This window comes from Odontesthes bonariensis, chromosome 4 (assembly GCF_027942865.1).
Source record: "Odontesthes bonariensis isolate fOdoBon6 chromosome 4, fOdoBon6.hap1, whole genome shotgun sequence".
NCBI lineage: Eukaryota > Metazoa > Chordata > Actinopteri > Atheriniformes > Atherinopsidae > Odontesthes > Odontesthes bonariensis.
The window spans coordinates 34,362,248-34,380,197 of NC_134509.1; the positions used below are offsets into that span (position 1 = coordinate 34,362,248).

The 17,950-nt window shown below is 43.1% G+C and overlaps 2 protein-coding genes across 2 annotated transcripts in view; one reads left to right on the plus strand and one right to left on the minus strand.

Moving 5' to 3' along the window:
- On the plus strand, positions 1-15,451 carry LOC142379020 (uncharacterized). Its single transcript, XM_075464081.1, has 19 exons — positions 1-72; positions 500-632; positions 723-831; positions 933-1,026; positions 2,010-2,160; positions 2,270-2,381; positions 2,576-2,701; positions 2,790-2,849; positions 2,947-3,072; positions 3,166-3,321; positions 3,415-3,468; positions 4,504-4,730; positions 4,820-4,899; positions 7,182-7,271; positions 8,270-8,347; positions 8,437-8,541; positions 11,207-11,312; positions 13,004-13,062; positions 13,647-15,451. The coding sequence occupies exons 2-19, from the start codon at positions 509-511 to the stop codon at positions 13,647-13,649; spliced, it is 1,860 nt and encodes a 619-aa protein (XP_075320196.1). The 5' UTR covers positions 1-72; positions 500-508; the 3' UTR covers positions 13,650-15,451.
- Positions 14,069-17,950, minus strand: part of LOC142379019 (guanine nucleotide exchange protein smcr8a-like) — a 17,157-nt gene continuing 13,275 nt past the window's right edge. The window contains exon 6 of the mRNA XM_075464080.1: positions 14,069-16,504. Within this exon, the coding sequence (XP_075320195.1) occupies positions 16,063-16,504 (442 nt within the window). The 3' untranslated portion in view covers positions 14,069-16,062. The remainder of the gene's footprint in view (positions 16,505-17,950) is intronic.

Sequence of the window (17,950 nt, forward strand, 5' to 3'; positions counted from 1 at the left end):
TCCGGTGATGGTTGGCTTTCAGTTCACTTGGCGCGAAGAAAAAAAACATTTACTTTGATTCAGCTGTGTCAGGTAAGAAAACTCAATGGTTCTCAGAGTTGAAACGGTCGATTAAAGATTATTTCAAAACTTACCAATGAAGTAAATTGAGTATTTTGGCTTTAGTTTATACTTAACTTTCTATCTTTATATAAGAACGTTAGCTAGCATCCCAAAAATGAACTGTTGTAATTTCGTCGGAGCTGGTTGTGTACGTTAATGCAGGTATTTCTGTGACAAAGAAAAGTGTCAAGCACATGACATGTGATGTAAATCTTACTGACAAGAAGTCCTAATATCTAGACAAACTAGACAACCGAGCGTGAGTCTTCTAATGAGGAACAAAACATTCAGGGTGCAGTCCCAGCAGATACCAGACTAAGAAATGTGGTTTAACCGAAGTTTTCAGTTAGTTTCTTTCAGCTGATTACTCTTCTTTTCTTACACTTTTTCGTGTCAGACATTTGTGATGTACTCTGTGGGGGAGAGTGGAGAAATAATTATCCTCAGTGATGATAATGACGATGAAGACAGAGACTCTGAAAATGATCTTTCCTGCCTCATTGTGGAGGTGGGGGATGTGAAGAAGACCGGTAACGAATGCTTTATTTTACACATCTGTTTTTTTGTGCAAGTAGATTATGCTTTAGGTGATCGACAGCTGTTCCTCACCTGTGTTTCAGACTGTGTGTCACCTCCAAGTGCTCTGGATGAGGACCTGGTTGTTACATTCTCCCGCCGGGCAGATGTGCTACCTCATGCTCGCTACGACTGTCCTGTACACTTTTTCACGTAAGGAAATGGCCACACAGACCTAGTATCGCCGGTCAAAGCTCTTTACCCCCATCTTGTGACCTTGGATAATCATACTGCTTCTGTTCTGTCCCTCTTAGGGCTTCAGATTGTGAGACTGTCGCTCCAGTGGCCGACAACAAGCTCTTTTGTGATCAGTGCTTCTGCTACATCTGCGATAAGTTAGCATCAACGGTGCGTCTCAATATAGTCTGTCGGCAGTTTGTGTAGTTTCCTCAAGGCTAAATTACTCTGGTCATTTTTCTTGTGAGCCTCGCCAAACGGTATTCAGCATTGATTTGTAATGTGTGAACTCGACAAACTTTGTGTCGTTGCCACAAGAGCCATCAGAGCCAAAGCAGGCTGCACACATCCCTTTAATTTGTGTTGTTTTGTCTTGCTGTGTTTGCTGTTTATGAACATTTTCTTACCCCCTGCTGCGTCCTGTGAGCCGAGTTCCAGCCTCGTTTTGTCGTGCTGACGACAGCTGCGCCTTATACGGTGTTTACTGCAGCACGCAGTGATACGAAGGGAGAGAAAATAGCGCCAAGCGATTGTGACTTTTTCCTGGAGAACGATTTTGTGACGCAAATGTATTACTCTTTTGAACGCATATTGTTTTGAGAAGCAAAACGCTTTATTTTTTAAACCCCAGCCAACTAGCCGGACTACCTTCATCAATGCCAAAACGAGGCTGGAACTTGGCTCACAGGACGCAGCAGTGGGTAAGAAAATGTTCATAAATGATATAGCTAATATGGGATTTCATACAGCTTCATGTCAGAAGAGGTGAACTATCCCTTTAAGTAGCCGCTGAGTGGCCAAAAACAGCAACAATTTAATGTTGTCCATAAAGCAGGAACACATTTGAAATGGAGTTTGTTCAAGTATGAGTGCAGAAAGGGCCTCCTTTTCTCAAGCTTTTTAATTTAAAGTTGATGTTGGCACTCAGAGGAAAGCTTCCTTTCAGCCTGGTGACGGCTTACAAAACAGGAACAGAGATTGAAATCTTGCACCGGTACAGCTCTTACAATATTGTGATTTCTTTTATGGGTGTATCAAAAGTGAGCTTCATCACTTTGGGGGAAAAAAAAAAAGAAAAAGTATCTTGCTGCTGAAGGAATATCCCTCAGTTGTACCAAACACTGCTGGTGTTTGTAATGCTTTTTTCCCCCCAGTGTGTAATGTGGTGCCACAGTATGGCATGTCACTGCAACAGCCACAATAAAAGCGACTTCTGGAACAACCTCAGAAACTGTATACTGCTTGGAGAGCTGAAGGTATTCAACCTCACTCCGTCCGACATAGACTCTCACCTCCGAGATGCAGGTACAGAGTTGGCGTCCACACTTGTAAAGTCTCAGGCCACTTGTGATGCAACTCGAATTGCGCGTCACTCCTTTTTTTTTTTTTCTGGATTTGTCCCGCTCGCCTCCAGAAACGATGCTGCAGAGCTTCAGACAAGAGCTCTTTGCTCTCTACTCGTACTCCGTGCTGGGAGAGGCGCAGCTGCAGGACCACAGCGGGAACCAGCAGGGCCTCGCCCACAGGTGAGCCTCTTGTAGTTTATCATCACTGGAAAATTCATATTTTCTGGACGACTGACCCAAATCGGGAGGTTGCAGTGATTTCATTGCTGGGCAGCTGAGACGAAAAAGCTTCTTGAATGAATCTCGGAGCAGATCAGATATGTACACGAACTTTAAACGAGTGTCGGATGACCTTTGTTTTCTTTTCCTTTCAGTTACACTCCCGTGTTTGAGTTTGTGTCATCGTTCCTAAACAAAGCAGACAAGCAGGAGAGCAGAGCTGCGGTCATCTTGAATCTGGGAGCTGCTCAAGATTTTAGTAGACATTTTCAAATACCGGGGTACGCAAAACAAGTTCTTCATCTATCAAGTGTTGAGTTCACCTTTTTTTTTTTCTTAAATTTTCCTTCATTAACATTTTTTCTACAGGCCTACGGGGCCGTCTACTATGGCCAATGCTTCTGAGGCAAAGATGGTGCTAATGCAGAGGTGAGTGTCCACAGAATCCCAACTTTTGACATATTTGGAACAGATTCCTTTGGATATTCACCTTCTTTTCTTTGCATGTCTTCTGGTGTTTTTCCAGGGTGATAGCATCAGTACTGAGACGGATAGTGATGGCAAACTTTGCTTCAGAGTTCATCAACAAACTGCAAGATTTTTACTTGAAAAGAATATATTTACCAGCTGAGATGAAGGGCATGAAAAACAGGTGTGTAGGGAGCACATTGTGGTCCACAAGTGATGTTTTTATTTCTTAACTTGTATGTACTTTTGATCTAACTTGATGTCAATGTACTCGAAGCCTGTGCGTTCGACCCTGGGATGACATGCTGCTGGTGTCTGTCCTGAAGGGGCAGAATGTGTCCGGCATCCGTAAGGACAAAGGCAAGAGGGACGTCCTGAATGAGCCCATTTCTGTGGTTCTACTGAGAACTGAGCTGCTTCAGCGTCAGTGCAGGTTCAAACATTTACAGATTATGCCTACGTCATTCTTTTGTGCGCGACAATCACGCATGTACTGAAAAGTTTCCCGTTTCATCTCTGCCTGCAGGTACAGAGAGCTGTGTCGATATCTACGGGTCGTCCTGACTGATGATCTCAAACTGTGAGTTTGCATGCTTTTCTGCTGTCCAATAGAAGAAAGTGTGCTTGTATCAAAGTTCCAGCATATAACATTTTGTTGTAAAAATTCCATTTTGTGGAGGGGCTGTCATTGGGTGAGAGGCAGGGTATCACAGGGCCACACGGAGACAAATGAGAGGCTGTGTTCGAAACCGCATACTTCTCCTACTACTCATACTAACTTTTTGAGTTGGTATGCGAGTTTGAGTTAGCGAGAAGTTCCGGATGCATACTTGATTTGCCGAAATGTTGGGTATGCATCATGAGGTTACTACTCACAAGATCCAACATAATGTGACGTCGCTGATCGTCATTTCCTGTCAAAACGGCAGTTTCAAGCTAGCTACAACGAGGGTAGGTTCACTTCCTGTTTACAAAACAAAAGCACCAATTGTTTTGTAATGGCTTTCCCTATGATAAAAGGCAACGGGTATTTTATTTTGTGAAAATAACAGGAAGTGCGTTGCTCACTACAGCTAGCTTTAGTAGCGCCGAATTCGTGGGAACAAAATTGTAAATAGCCGGTATTTTGTCAGATTTTCAACACGTTGGGGATCTAAATGACTACTTTCTCGCCTGAAAATTTTTCAAATGTTGCTAAAGTTTACAAAGTTTAGAGCTTAAGCGAAATCAGAATCAGGCCGGCTGATTTTGGCTCGTGCAGGAGCGAAATGCATTGTGGGTAAACACTGCATACTGTCTGATCGAGCAGTATGTAGTATGCGGTTTCGAACACAGCCTGAGTCGTGTTTTAGATGCAGACCAAATAATTTCCTGCATTGGTTTGTGCGATTTGTGAATAAGCAAAATGTTCTTTGAAACATTGGCTGCTGGGTCAAATCAAAGGAAATGAATCTAGTACTTAGATAAAACGATTAAAGCTCTGTTCAGTGGTTCAAAGTCACACCCGGAGCTTTTAATCTTTTAAAAGTAAACCTTGTGCAAACGTTTGCATATTTAAACATGAGCTTTGACATCATGCTGTTGACTTGTTGGGTTGAAATTTTTCATCTGGTAGCTTCCAGCAGGTACGAGACCTCATACCTTTCTTCCTGTGCATGGAGGGCGACTTTGCATCGGCTCTGACCAGTTTGTTCCCCACAGTAAATGCCCCCGCCTCCCGCCTCACTCCACAACTCTTCCTCTTTTATCTCCGGACTTTTAAAACCGCAACGGCGCCTCGGGTGATGGTCATTCAGCCAGAGCAGCTCTGCTGTTCTGACACAGCATGGGAGCCAGTTAAAGGTCAGGCAAACTGCATTTCACTATGCAATACGATTCGATTTGCTTGACAAAAAAACACCTTTTGATGTTTCCGACTCTCCTCTGTGCAGACGCTGTCCCACTGAAGCATGCTGAGCTGGTGAAGTTTGCTCTCAGGGTACAGAAAAGCTCTTCTGCTGTCTACACTGATGTAAGCCTGCAGCTCCTGTTCCTCTGAGGTTCTCTTTGGAAAAATCTGAAGGAAATACAGACCTTTTAAAGGGATAGTTCGCCTCTTTTGACATGAAGCTGTATGACATCCCATATTAGCAATATTATTTATGACCATTTTCTTACCCCCTGCTGCGTCCTGTGAGCCGAGTTCCAGCCTCGTTTTGGCGTTGACGAAGGTGGTTCGGCTAGTTGGCCCCAGCCAAATGATATTGTTTTGAGAAGAAAAACGCTTTATTTTTGTGGCCCCAGCCAACTAGCCGGGCTACCTTCATCAACACCAAAACGAGGCTGGAACTCGGCTCACAGGACGCAGCAGGGGGGAAGAAAATGTTCATAAATGATATTGCTAGTATGGGATGTCATACAGCTTCATGTCAAAAGAGGCGAACTATCCCTTTAATGTGGTTATAGCCGAAGCCTCCCAACGAAAGGGGATATTTCAGTTACAATACCAATTTAGCTTTGGTAAAATCTGCTTCTTTAGATGACTTTTTACATCATTACACTGATTTTATGCATGCATAAATTCGTATACTTGCTAAAACAGGTGCGCAACCCCAATTTGTATCTTTATTAAAATTACAGACGGATAAAGAGGCACCAAAGGAATAAAACCCTTTGCGTTGTATGTAATGAAGAAAAGTAGCATCGTGACGTCATGAAGGACCCTGTTAATCTCCTCCAGCTGCTGCTCTGTATGCAGATGTAAGCATACATAAAGTATACATATAAAGTATATAGCAGTGGACTTCTCTGCAGACCTTACAGGTGCAGCGGCGTTTGGTCGTTTCAGGACCTCCACTTAGTCTCCTGCAGCTGCAGTTTTTTTATATTCCTCTGTAATAAATCACCAGCTCATGTCCAGGTACATCTCAGTAGTCTTTGGCTGCTCTTTGAGCTAACGCATTGCCAAAGTGTCAAGGTGAAAAACTGGAGCAGTTACTTGGCGGGAAAAGCGTCCCAACAGCTGGGACTTTGAGAGCTTCTTGAGAGGCTAAATTGAGTGTATGTGTGCAAAACGGTTACTGTTTAGCCACTCACACACACACACACACACGGAACCCACTGTGTTGTAACGCCTCTGGACAAAATTACAGGATTATCCCGCGCTGTGTGGACGGCTTTGGTTGTCCCAAATCTTTGTGTTAGTCTGACCAAAACTGGACTTTTAAAAAGCGTGTGAGCAATGTTAGTCTGGGTTTCAGAAGCTCAGTTTTGTATGATTCCACTTCCACAAACACACCGGGATAACGCGGCTGGATAACAGGCTCCATCAGGCTCCATCAGGTTCCGTCTTTTTGTGGAAGCGGTGAAGTGTAATTGCACATTAATGCAGCTGCATTCTCAGTAAAGCGGCTCTCATTCACACATTCTTCTTACCTTGAATCTGTTTCTTTTGTCGGACGGCTCATGCGTCAGACATGATGACTGAACAGCAGCTGGCAGAATGATCTTCCTGTAGTGTCATCTGACAAAATCCCCATTTTAGTCACTTAAAGACGGCGTCTCCGCAGTGACTTCAGCTACACTTACAGTTTCCTCCTATGCTTGTTTATTAGGACAAAAGACGGTGAAATTCAGTCAATTCCAGTCAAATTGTGGCTGGACTCGCCTATGTATGTTGGTGTGGCGACTGTCCGTACAGTGAGACGCGGCACGGATAAAAGCAGCTGACGGCATCACATGTGTTTCCACTTTAAACTGCGTGAGGTGAGCTGGGAAAGCAGGCGACCGTTCATATTGGGCCCGATAGAGGTTGAGATGTGTTGGAACTCAGTGTTGGATGGGTAACTTCACTGCAAATGTCTCCAGTGGGGTTTTGAGTTTGAGCGGTCAGTAAATGAACTGCTTTTGGATGTTTTTTGGATCCTCCCACTGAGTTTTTGCGTCCATATTGCACGGCTCACAGATGCTTTACTTCTTTTCTCATCCGTTGTTAAATGGATCCGAACATCTGCTTTTAGAATTGACGGTTTCTGCAGCGAAGTGGATTCAGCTGAGACTTGGCATGGGAACGTTTTGTCTCCTCCAGCAACAAATGTCTGGCAGGACAGTTGGGGTTTACGTCTTCAAACAAAGGAAAAGACGCATATTTCAATCAGTGCTGGGATTTTCTGAATCAGTATTGGATCTTTCAAACAAAATTGATATGACTAATAAAATCTTTTATTTATATGTTTATTTTCTTCATACCAGTTCCAGCTTTCAAGCTGTTGTGATATTTCTATGGCAGGGATTTACTTGCATCTTTTTCTACAGTCTCGGTGTTGGGCCAGCTTACTTACAATCGTCACCTCACCCTGCGACTCGCTCACTGCCCTGCCTGAACCCAGCCCACAGTTTCTACAGGTATGCATCACCTCTTCATTACCGGCTCTTCTCTAATTATTTATCTTGTAAATGTAAAATGTAAATGTACTTTATTTATACAATCCTTACGGTGTACCAAAGTGCTTTACAGCAGGTAATAAATAAAGAGAAGAATAAGTAAAAACAATAAAAGAACAGTTAAAGCAATAAAATATAACAAAATCGATTAAGATAAGTGTCATAATACTACTGGGTATTAAAAGCAATCCTAAAAAACTGATCTGTTGACCTCAGAGGGCTGCGGACTGTTAAAAGCTCAGATAAATATGATGGGGCGAGGCCGTTAAGAGCTTTAAAAACAAGCATTAAAAGTTTAAAATCAGTTCTATAAAGGACAGGAAGCCAATGGAGGGAGTTAAGAACAGGAGTGATGTGCACACGTCTGTTGGTGTTGGTTAAGGACGGGCAGCAGCGATCTGCACCAGCTGAAGGCGACTGAGAGAAGACTGGGAGACGCCCACATAAAGAGCATTGCAATAGTCGAACCTTGAACTTATTAGGGCATGGATGGCTTTCTCAAGGTCATGACGACTTAAAAACATTTTAACTTTGGCCAGGAGACGCAGCTGGAAAAAACTAGTCCTGACGACATTGTTAATTTGTTTGGCCAACCTCAGGTCAAAGGTCACTCCCAGATTTCTGACAGTTGAACTAAGCTTTGAAGACAAGGCGCCAAAGCCAGCTGTCACAGTATCCCCAAACACAATGCATTCAGTTTTGTCATCGTCTAAATGAAGAAGATTTTGGGCCAACCACTGCTTAATATCAGCAATACAATTAAACAAAGAACATTGTACACTGTTACTATTTGGCTTCAACGTTAGATAAATTTGTAAATCGTCTGCATAACAGTGGAAATAAAGATTGTGCCTGGCTATAATTGACCCAAGTGGTAGCCTGTACAATGAGAAGAAGATAGGGCATATGTTGTGTTGAATACTTTTGTGCTTATGTGTTTTCTGTCCTCTGTGGTGAAGGAGGCACGGGATGTTGTGAGTTCGCTGCTGCTCAGTCAGCAGGGCTCCAACCTGCAGATTCCACGATCCTTTCACGAGGTCAGTACGTCAACTTTGACGCGTTGAAGTTTAGACTCGTGTTTGTTCGCGGTGGAAATGAGCTTTACACGTTTGCTTTGCTTATCCAGGTGTACCCAGATCAGGCCTTGCTGCTGTTGGTGACCGGAGCTTTAGGTCTGAGAATCCTCAACGCTGCTCTGACTCCAGCGCTACCCGTGCTCAACTCTTTTAAGGTAACATCCTGCACCTTTTTTCTTTGGACGCCACAACGCCGTTTGTGGTTTTAAATTCTGGTAATGAACTCTTCAAGGAGAAGCGGTGATCCCTCCAGAATAGAAGTTAGTCAAAGCCCTTTTAGAACTCACAACAGCTTGGTTACCTTTGAAAATTAGAGCCGTTAAAGGGATAGTTCGCCTCTTCTGACATGAAGCTGTATGACATCCCATATTAGCAATATCATTTATGAACATTTTCTTACCCCCTGCTGCGTCCTGTGAGCCGAGTTCCAGCCTCGTTTTGGTGTTGATGAAGGTAGTCCGGCTAGTTGGCTGGGGTTTAAAAAATAAAGCGTTTTGCTTCTCAAAACAATATGCGTTCAAAAGAGTAATACATTTGCATCACAAAATCGTTCTCCAGGAAAAAGTCAGACCTCACCGCTTGGAGCTATTTTCTCTCCCTTCGTATCACTGCCTGCTGTGTAGACCGTGCAGACCGAAGTGCAGACAATTAGAAGAGCAGTAAATTAGATGATGTGTTCCATTTTCTATACCCGCTGAATCCGTCGGTCGGGTCGATCCCAGCTTTCATTGGGCGAGAGGCGGGGTACACCTGGACAGGCCGCCAGTCCATCACAGAGCCACACTAACTGGGGTTACATGGCACTGAGAGGATCGGATTATTGGCTAAATCACAATCAGACTGAGTTATTAAGTGCATGTAGACACCTTAATCTGACAAGAAATTGGATCGGATCGGATTAAGACCCCGAGGTAACTCGGTTGAAAGTCACACTAAACCTGCTTGTAGAAGCACGTGGTGAATTAGACTTGGCGTTCTGCGCATGCTCCAGATTTTTCCCGGGGTCGTGACCCGGAAGTCAAAGGAGACAATATTCCTGTTGTTGTCGCCGTCAGAAAGAAACAAACAACGCGATGGAGAATGCTCCATTATGCATCACGTTTGTGCAACAAGCAGCTCATCACAGACCAAATGTAGAGGGACGTAGCTTCAGCTTGCTCTTCGTTCGCCATCTTTCTCCAATGCCTGAGTTTGTTGTTGTTGTTGGTGGTGAAAAGGTCAACAGGAAGTGGCTATATTAGCAATAGTTGAAATAGATACAGCGCCAACAATAGCTGCTTTCGGACTGTAGGAACCATTGGCAGTTCTAATAACCTTTTAATCCACGGGGCCGTTTTCTCCCTCATTCGGACATACAGGAACTCGGGACCATCGCCCTCAGTTCCTATAACCATTTTAGCTCCTTCTCCGAGGCTGGGTCTTTTCTGGGTTCTATAGGAACACATCTGACGGAGGTGTTTGGTGGTTGGTAGCTCCGCCCCATGTCATGCTGTCACGGCTGAGATGTTTCCTCATACCACACAGACACAACCGGTGGGTGTTTAATAAGTTAAACTTACACGTTGTCTCCTTTGTCTGCAGCGCTCTGCTCTCCTTTCTTCCTTCATGAAATGAAAAAGTATGGCCTGCGCTCGATCCTTCGTCTCCTGACTCTCTGTGAGCTCTTCCAGCCTCGATGTTAGACGCCCGATGTGATCGTCCATGATTAATATCACCATCATGCAGACCATGAACACGGTGGCCTCCCCGCTCTCCATATTAGCTTCTTTGTGGTGTTTTTTCTTCTCTCCTTACTTTTACCGGGTTTTGTTTTGTTGTTGAATGTGGCGCTAAACGGCTAGTGTAACACGTCACTGACGCAGACAGCTGCGCGCGGCGCATCAGTCCTGACTCATGTACGAATGCAGACTGAAACAGTTCCGCTGGGGAAGGACGGTTATCAGAACGAAATTCGAGTTGGACAGTTCTTATAACTGCGTTCTTAGAACGGCTCTGTCCGAAAGCGGCTTATCATCATACAATGTATGACATGCTTTGTGCCTCTGATCCGATTCATTCACCGCCATATATCTGAGGATAATTACCCTTGCTCAACTCATTCTTATTGTAATTTAGCCAGTTATCTGATCCTTTCAGTGCCATGTGACCCCACTGACTGAGACAAACGAGACAAACAATCACACTCACTCCTAAGGACAATTTTAGAGACACCAATTAACCTGACATGCATGTTTTTGGACGGTGGGAGGAAGCAGGAGAACCCGGAGAGAACCCACTTATGCACGGGGAGAACATGCAGACTCCACACAGAAAGGCCCCAGCCGGGAGTTGAACCTGGAACCTTCTTGCTTTGAGGCCACGGTGTTGTGTTGTAGGGTCGTCAAAAAGAAAACTGATACAAAACGATCCTCTCACTCTGCACTGGCTTTGGGCTGTGGTGTATTTTTGAATAGAAATGATTGTTCACACCCTCCTCGAGACGAGATGTTTCCAAATTCATTCTTTCAAATAATACGGGAAATTTCCCAAAGGTCAAAGAACAGTCGAAAGCTTTTGCGAAGAAAAGGATGCTGTGTTTTTCATGTACCACCATGGCCTGCAGCCAAACATCTTCAGGGATAACCAGTTTGGTCATTCCAGTTAAAGATAAACACTCTGAGCTGAGTGATTCACTTCTTTAACATCAGGGTGACCCAGCGTGCTCGCTACCAACTCACAGCAGAGGTTTTCCAATGTTTTATTGATAACACGGCTCAATGGATACAGATTGGGTTTAGAAAATGTTTTTAAGTTTTATCTAATAGCTTTTGTACTTTGCAGGACAATTTATGGGCTTTTAAGTGGCTGTGTGACGGTTTGTCTTCAAGTGAGGAGCGTCTCAAATCCTTCTCTCTGGAGATCGCACAGGAGGCGGCAAACGCAACAGGTACGAGGGCATCCTCTCCTCAGGAAGTGTCGACTTGGCACTAAACTCTCTGCAAACTTTATCCGGGACCTTTAATGAATCAGTAGCCGCTTTAAAATATGTTGGTAGGAAAGCACTCGGATAAAAATGATTCATTCATTCAGGGCAAAGATGATTTGGGTTCATTGATTTCCCAGCAAAGTAATCCACCAACAGCAGGAAAAAAACTGAACTAATGTGTCATCTGCTCCCTCTGCTGGCAAAGTGTGGGTACTGCATCAACACGCAAACTATCCAAGTTGTCTGGTATATGCCAGTGGAGAGGTGGTGAGATCATCGAAACATATCTGGGACTTGCTCTCCATCTATATGATGTCACAACTGTGGGAAAAGAGTTACTTTTTAATGAATGTATTTTCCTGGTAACGTTTGAAAACAGACAGCATGACTGACAGCCACACGTCCTTCATGCTGTCGTCTAGATGTGCTGATGTAAGTAGGTGAATTGTAGTAAAAAGTAGTTTTTTTTCCCGGGCAGTTTGTTATTCTTGCTGATAGCTATTTGTGCAATAAACAAATTAAATGCTCTCATTTTTCTGACGGCTGCTATTTATCCACACTTGACAAGAAAGACGCCAAAGATCCCTGCAGATGTGGAAACCATGAGCGGGGCCTTGTGACTGTAGCTTGTGACCACTCAAAATGTCCATAAACTGTGGCCACAATAGCCTGGCTTGTTAGAATATTGCACTGACTACAGTTCTTAAAGTTATTCAGAAAAAAAAAAAGTTTTAAAAGCTGCTATGGTTACTTCTACGTGTGTTAGGTGCTTGTAAATGAAAGCAGTCACTGTGTGGTAAAGCAGCTGCCACATAACGCAGCATCTCTGTTTCTCAGTCACATGGACCCGTCCTTTTCTCCGCCATTCCCACTCTGAGGCCAGTGCATCACATCGCATCATTCGTTTGGTGCCACTCTCCTTCGGACAGAAAAACCTCACTTGTAGAGTTTCTGTTTTCCCTCCGGAAGTTACTAGAAGCCGGTTTCCAGCACCAAAGTGACGTTCATCTGACTGCAGCTCATCCAGAACGCTGCTGCTGGAGTTTTAACCCGGACTAAGAGATCTGAACACATCACAGCAGCTTTAAAATCTTTACAGAATAGATTTTAAAAGCCTGCTGATGGTTAAAAATCCCAGAACGGTTTAGGCCCAGAATACATCTGTGATATGTTCAGAGAATATAAAGCCAGCAGAGCTCTTAGATCCAAGGACTCAGGTCAGCTGGTCCAGTCCAGAGTCCAGACTAAACATGGAGAAGCAGCATTTAGCTGTTATGCTGCAAACAAGTGGAACAAACTGCCAGTGGAGATTAAACTTTCACCAAATGGAGACATTTTTAAATCCAGGTTAAAGACATTTCTTTTGTGTCTATGCATGAAATGCATATCTTTTAAATTATCTGGACTGTTGCTTGTTTTTAAATTCATTTAAATGATTTTATGTTTCTCTTTATGTTCTTTTATGTATTTTTAATGCTTCTTCCACTCCCTGCTGCAATGCTTTTATTTTATGTAAAGCACTTTGAATTGTTTTGGACATGAAATGTGCTATACAAATAAATTTGATTTGATTTGATTCTTCGCCCTGCTTTGTACGACTGTCCCGCCGTATTGAACTGACTTTAACCTTGTGCGTTCTTTTCCATCTGCAGGCGATCCATTGGCTGTTAAACTCGACTCCTTCCAATCGATTGCACCCTCGGATTCAACTGTAAGTTTCACAACTCGGAGCCGCCGCTTCTTCTGGATATGGTCGTTCTGTTTTTTGTTTGTTCTTTTTGTCCTCGTATAGGAAAGCTTAGCTTTTGAGAAATCTCACTGTCAGTTAGATGCTATGTGTTAAACGCATGTGAAACCCAGTGGCCCTACAAAAATGGATGGCTGGAGTTAAGATGCTCTTCTTCCTGCTCCTTCAAAGTCCTGTTTCACACCATATGTTGAACATTTAACTGGGGTTGCCTGATGCCGTCATGCATTTCACATTTGTAGCACCATCTTCCACGGGCGACAGGAATGTTTATCATGTGACCTCTGTACACAGAACTCCTCATTTGTGTCCTTTAGTTGTGGTCAAAAACCTCGTTTTTTCCAGTTATTTCTTCCAGAAGCAGGCGCTGATCACTCTTCCCACGCTAGCTTAACTTTTCCTTGTGTGAGAGTGATTGAGATTATATTATCGTCTTTAACTTCTGGGAACTCAGTAAATCATACAACAACTCGCGACTACGTTTTTATCTATAAAGAGATTTTTTTTTTAAAATCATCTGTGGATGGCTTTGTTTCTTTGCTCTTCAGTAAGTGGCGTGGGGCCTGATTGAACATCCCGGACAACTCTGGGAGTCCTGAAACATTGGTCACAGCAGTCTGTCCCCCGACACATGGCTGATACGTGGACGTATTGTGGAGAGTTGCCACCTTCCTGTGGATATCGGACCGTACCTGTGTGCACAGACCTGGTGCTGTCGGCCCGATGCACCAGATGGAACATTTTTACTTTTGACGGGAGGCTTCTTGATGTGGCTTCACCCCTTGAGCTCCTGATCTTTGTGCTGATGACCTGAACCAGAAACAAGTTTAACTCTGAACTTAGGTTTTGTTTATGTTAACTGCTCTGTGGAAATACTTTCGGATACTCGCTTTATTTTTTTGTCAAAAGAAATGGAAAAACTTGAAAACATCGGTTTCCTGTTGAAAATCACTGCTCAGACTGCAGAACATCAGTGAGAAGTATGACTTTATTTTCAGAGCAATCATCCGCACAGCAAAATCTTTATTTTTAACAAAAAAAAAGCTTTCTTTTGAAATTTGCATAGCTGCAGTTTTTTTTGGCTAAAGCCTCCTTATTAAACTGTTCTGATTAAGGAGCTGTTTATACCATGAAGGTTAAAGCTAGCGTTGTATATCTTTGTGTAAGACCAAATCTCAGCTAATCGGATTAGAATACTCCAAACTATCAGTCCCCAGGCACAAATTACAGAGACCTAAGCAAGTGTAACGTGTTGTTCATGTGAAGAATGAAGAGATTTATTTTTTTGTGACAATCTAAGGAGGGAAAATGTATGTTGTTAATTAAAAAGCAATTAATGTGGATATCGTTTCACCTCAGCCTCTGACTTTTCACAACCGGTGCGACTGCAGATCCACATAAAATTAATCATAACCCGATATTAACACTTAACCATTAAAGTCTGTTTGCGGTTTCACACAAAATGCCACCACACATGCATACATTTAAAAGGAAAAACAAATCAATACAATCGACCATCCTGGAACAAAGCGTTAACTCTCTCCACTTTTACACGTTGGAAGTTTTTAAACGTGTCACTAAGAATAAAGTAAAGTTTCCAACATTTCCAGCCTTTGTGCTTAACAGCCGCCGGCTGTAGCTTCACATGCGTTTGGCAAACAAAAGGAAAAGTCTGCTGCACTCGCATAAGAGTAAATCATGTCCGAATGAATCTGTTCCGCCTGTGTGAACAGAGGACATCTTTTTGGCAAAAAAAAGACGAGTCGTTGCCACCTGAGAGGATGGGGTGATGGCTCTGCACCAGTCGTAGAAGGCAGCTGGGGAAAAGAAGTCACTTTTAAAGTTTGGGCAGTGGTTTTCAGTGAGGAAGTCTGCTAGAAGATGAGTCAGGAATAGTCATATATATAAATATATATATAAAAACCATGCGATTAATTACAACCCTACAGAACCGCAGGCAGGATAAATGCACATGATGCAACTCGAGCGGTTGGATAAAGCTCATTTATAGCTTCAACAGCGTTTCCTCGTATCCAATTAGGCGAGCGTGACTTTGAAGAGTCGACCTTTTTAGAATATGATGGAAAAATCAGCGTTAGCTCTAATGGTTCAATTCGAGCAGCATTTTAAAGTCACTGGAGATACGCAGAATTTTTGCTTTGGATACATTCAAATAACACATGTAAACTGAGAGGTTCGTGTTGCCAACTGCAAAAATCCATGTCTTGTAATTATGAGGTAGAAAGTCATATTTACAAGTTAAGATCCTCAATTATTTTTCTCTATCACACACTCATGTACAGATATATCTTATCTGCGTTTTCATCCAAATAAGCATGTCCCCAGTGTTCCCAGTGAAAGGTTACATTCATTTGTGAGATTAAAATTATTACTATTCTCATTTTGAGCTCAAAATGAGGAAATGTCTTGGTTTTCCAATACTTACAGTGTTAATAAACTTAAAAACCTTCAAAGACTTCTCTGATTATACTGAGTTTTTGTGGGCCACATCTGCCACACTGAAAAATTCTGGAAAAGGTTTTTTTTTTTTCTTTTAAAGATAAGAATTTACCATGCATGCGGCCTAAAACTTCCACAGGTCACAGTACAGTGCTGGTTAGACAGTGCTCTCGGAGTAGTTGAGGTCTTTTTGCGTCCTTAAATTGCACAGTGTTCATTTGTGGCTCAGTTATGTTAAATCACAAAGAATTCACAAGAATACAGTTTAAAACTAATACAGCTGCATAAGGCTGCCAGCACATCAAAGTCTTTGGTGCCAGTGAAATATATGACCCAGATATTCGAGAAGGTAGAAAATAAATCTGATTTTTATGTGGTTTCACAGCAGCTGGTGATTTAACCTGAACCCCTGACGTTACGGGACAGCCCTGCATTTCACTGCAGGGGTTAAAAATCAGGCATCTCCTGCCTTTTGTGTCTTTTTCTCTTTTTTTTTTGCACTCTTTATGTTGCATTTGCATTTTTGTGGAGATGCACTGAGCTGTAAGAGAATTGTAAAACCGGAGGTCCACGTCCTGCATGGCGCTGCGTGATGAGGTCGGACAGAAAGTGAAGCACCCTTAAATCACTTTCACCGACCCCTCGTGCACGCAGATTCTCCTCTTCCCCCGGACCACCGGCTCCTGCAGCGGAGTGTGGACGCTGGGAAGGAGGTGCAAACGTGTGCAGCAATACGCGGTTGGCCAGCGAAGTCAGGCAGCTCTCCAGGTGCAGCAGGTAGGTGATGCCTCGGCTGATGCCGGTCTGAGGACTGGCCAGTACGCTGATGAGGGAGCCAGAGTAGGAGGGACACCGCAGGGTCCTCAGATCGAGGTCCAGCAGAGCCAGATAACGACTGTATTGAGCCAGAGAACTGATAATGGTGGAAGATGAGCTGGAGGATGATCTGGGGAGGGGAGAAAAAGGATATATGATGTTACTTCAACTGTCAGAAATCTGGGAGTGACCTTTGACCTGAGGTTGGCCAAACAAATTAACAATGTCGTCAGGACTAGTTTTTTCCAGCTGCGTCTCCTGGCCAAAGTTAAAATGTTTTTAAGTCGTCATGACCTTGAGAAAGCCATCCATGCCCTAATAAGTTCAAGGTTCGACTATTGCAATGCTCTTTATGTGGGCGTCTCCCAGTCTTCTCTCAGTCGCCTTCAGCTGGTGCAGATCGCTGCTGCCCGTCTTTAACCAACACCAACAGACGTGTGCACGTCACTCCTGTTCTTAACTCCCTCCAATGGCTTCCTGTCCTTTATAGAACTGATTTTAAACTTTTAATGTTTGTTTTTAAAGCTCTTAACGGCCTTGCCCCATCATATTTATCTGAGCTTTTAACAGTCCTGGTAGAGCTCTGAGGTCAACAGATCAGTTTCTGCTGGAAGTGCCCAGGTCAGAATACAAACCCCGGGGTGACCGAGCCTTTTCCGTCGCTGCCCCCAGGCTCTGGAATAAGCTCCCCGTGGAGCTGGGTCTTATTTCTGACCCCGGCCTCTTCAAAGCTAGGCTAAAAACCTACTTATTTAGGATTGCTTTTAATACCCAGTAGTATGATGACACTTATCTTTATCAATTTTGTTGAATTTTATTGCTTTCACTGTTCTTTTATTGTTTTTATTTGTTTTTACTTTTTCTTCTCTTTATTTATTACCTGCTGTAAAGCACTTTGGTACATCGTAATGATTGTCTGTAAAGGGCTGTATAAATAAAATACATTTACATTTACTTTACTGGGTTTCATCAGCTGACAAAAGGTGAAAAGACTGAACACAGTAAGATGCATCTAAAACACTCTGGAGTATCGAAATAAGATGATCACTTTAAGGCTGAGTCCAACTGTGATTGCAATTGTTTTGCCTTTGGAACATTTGACAACACACAACAGAAGCATGATGATGTGAGCAGGGCTTGAAAATGAAATTATTTTTCAATCGTTCCGTTCCGAACGGTTCAGGCATGTTTAACGTTTTCGTTCTTGCGTTCCGCCACCAAGATATCGTTCCTGAACCGGTTCGGAACGTAAAATATTGTTCGTTCTTATCGTTCCGGCAGTGTTTGGCGGGCCTATCAAGTCTACGTGTGTGGACTTTACCTTAGAATAGACGTACTCATTAGTATTTGCCCTTGATTTACACCGTAGCTCTATGCCCAAAAATAGTAAATCACCGGCAGCACACAAAAACATTCAGATGGGCTAAAGCTGCGTCGACGTCACTTCCTTGATCTGGGAGCTTCAATGTAAGATGAGGGTTGATCTACTACTGTAGACAACAAAGTATATGCTATATTCTACATGAATTTTTATGTTGTGAATTTATTTTATCAATGGAGAAATTGAGCAGCCTTG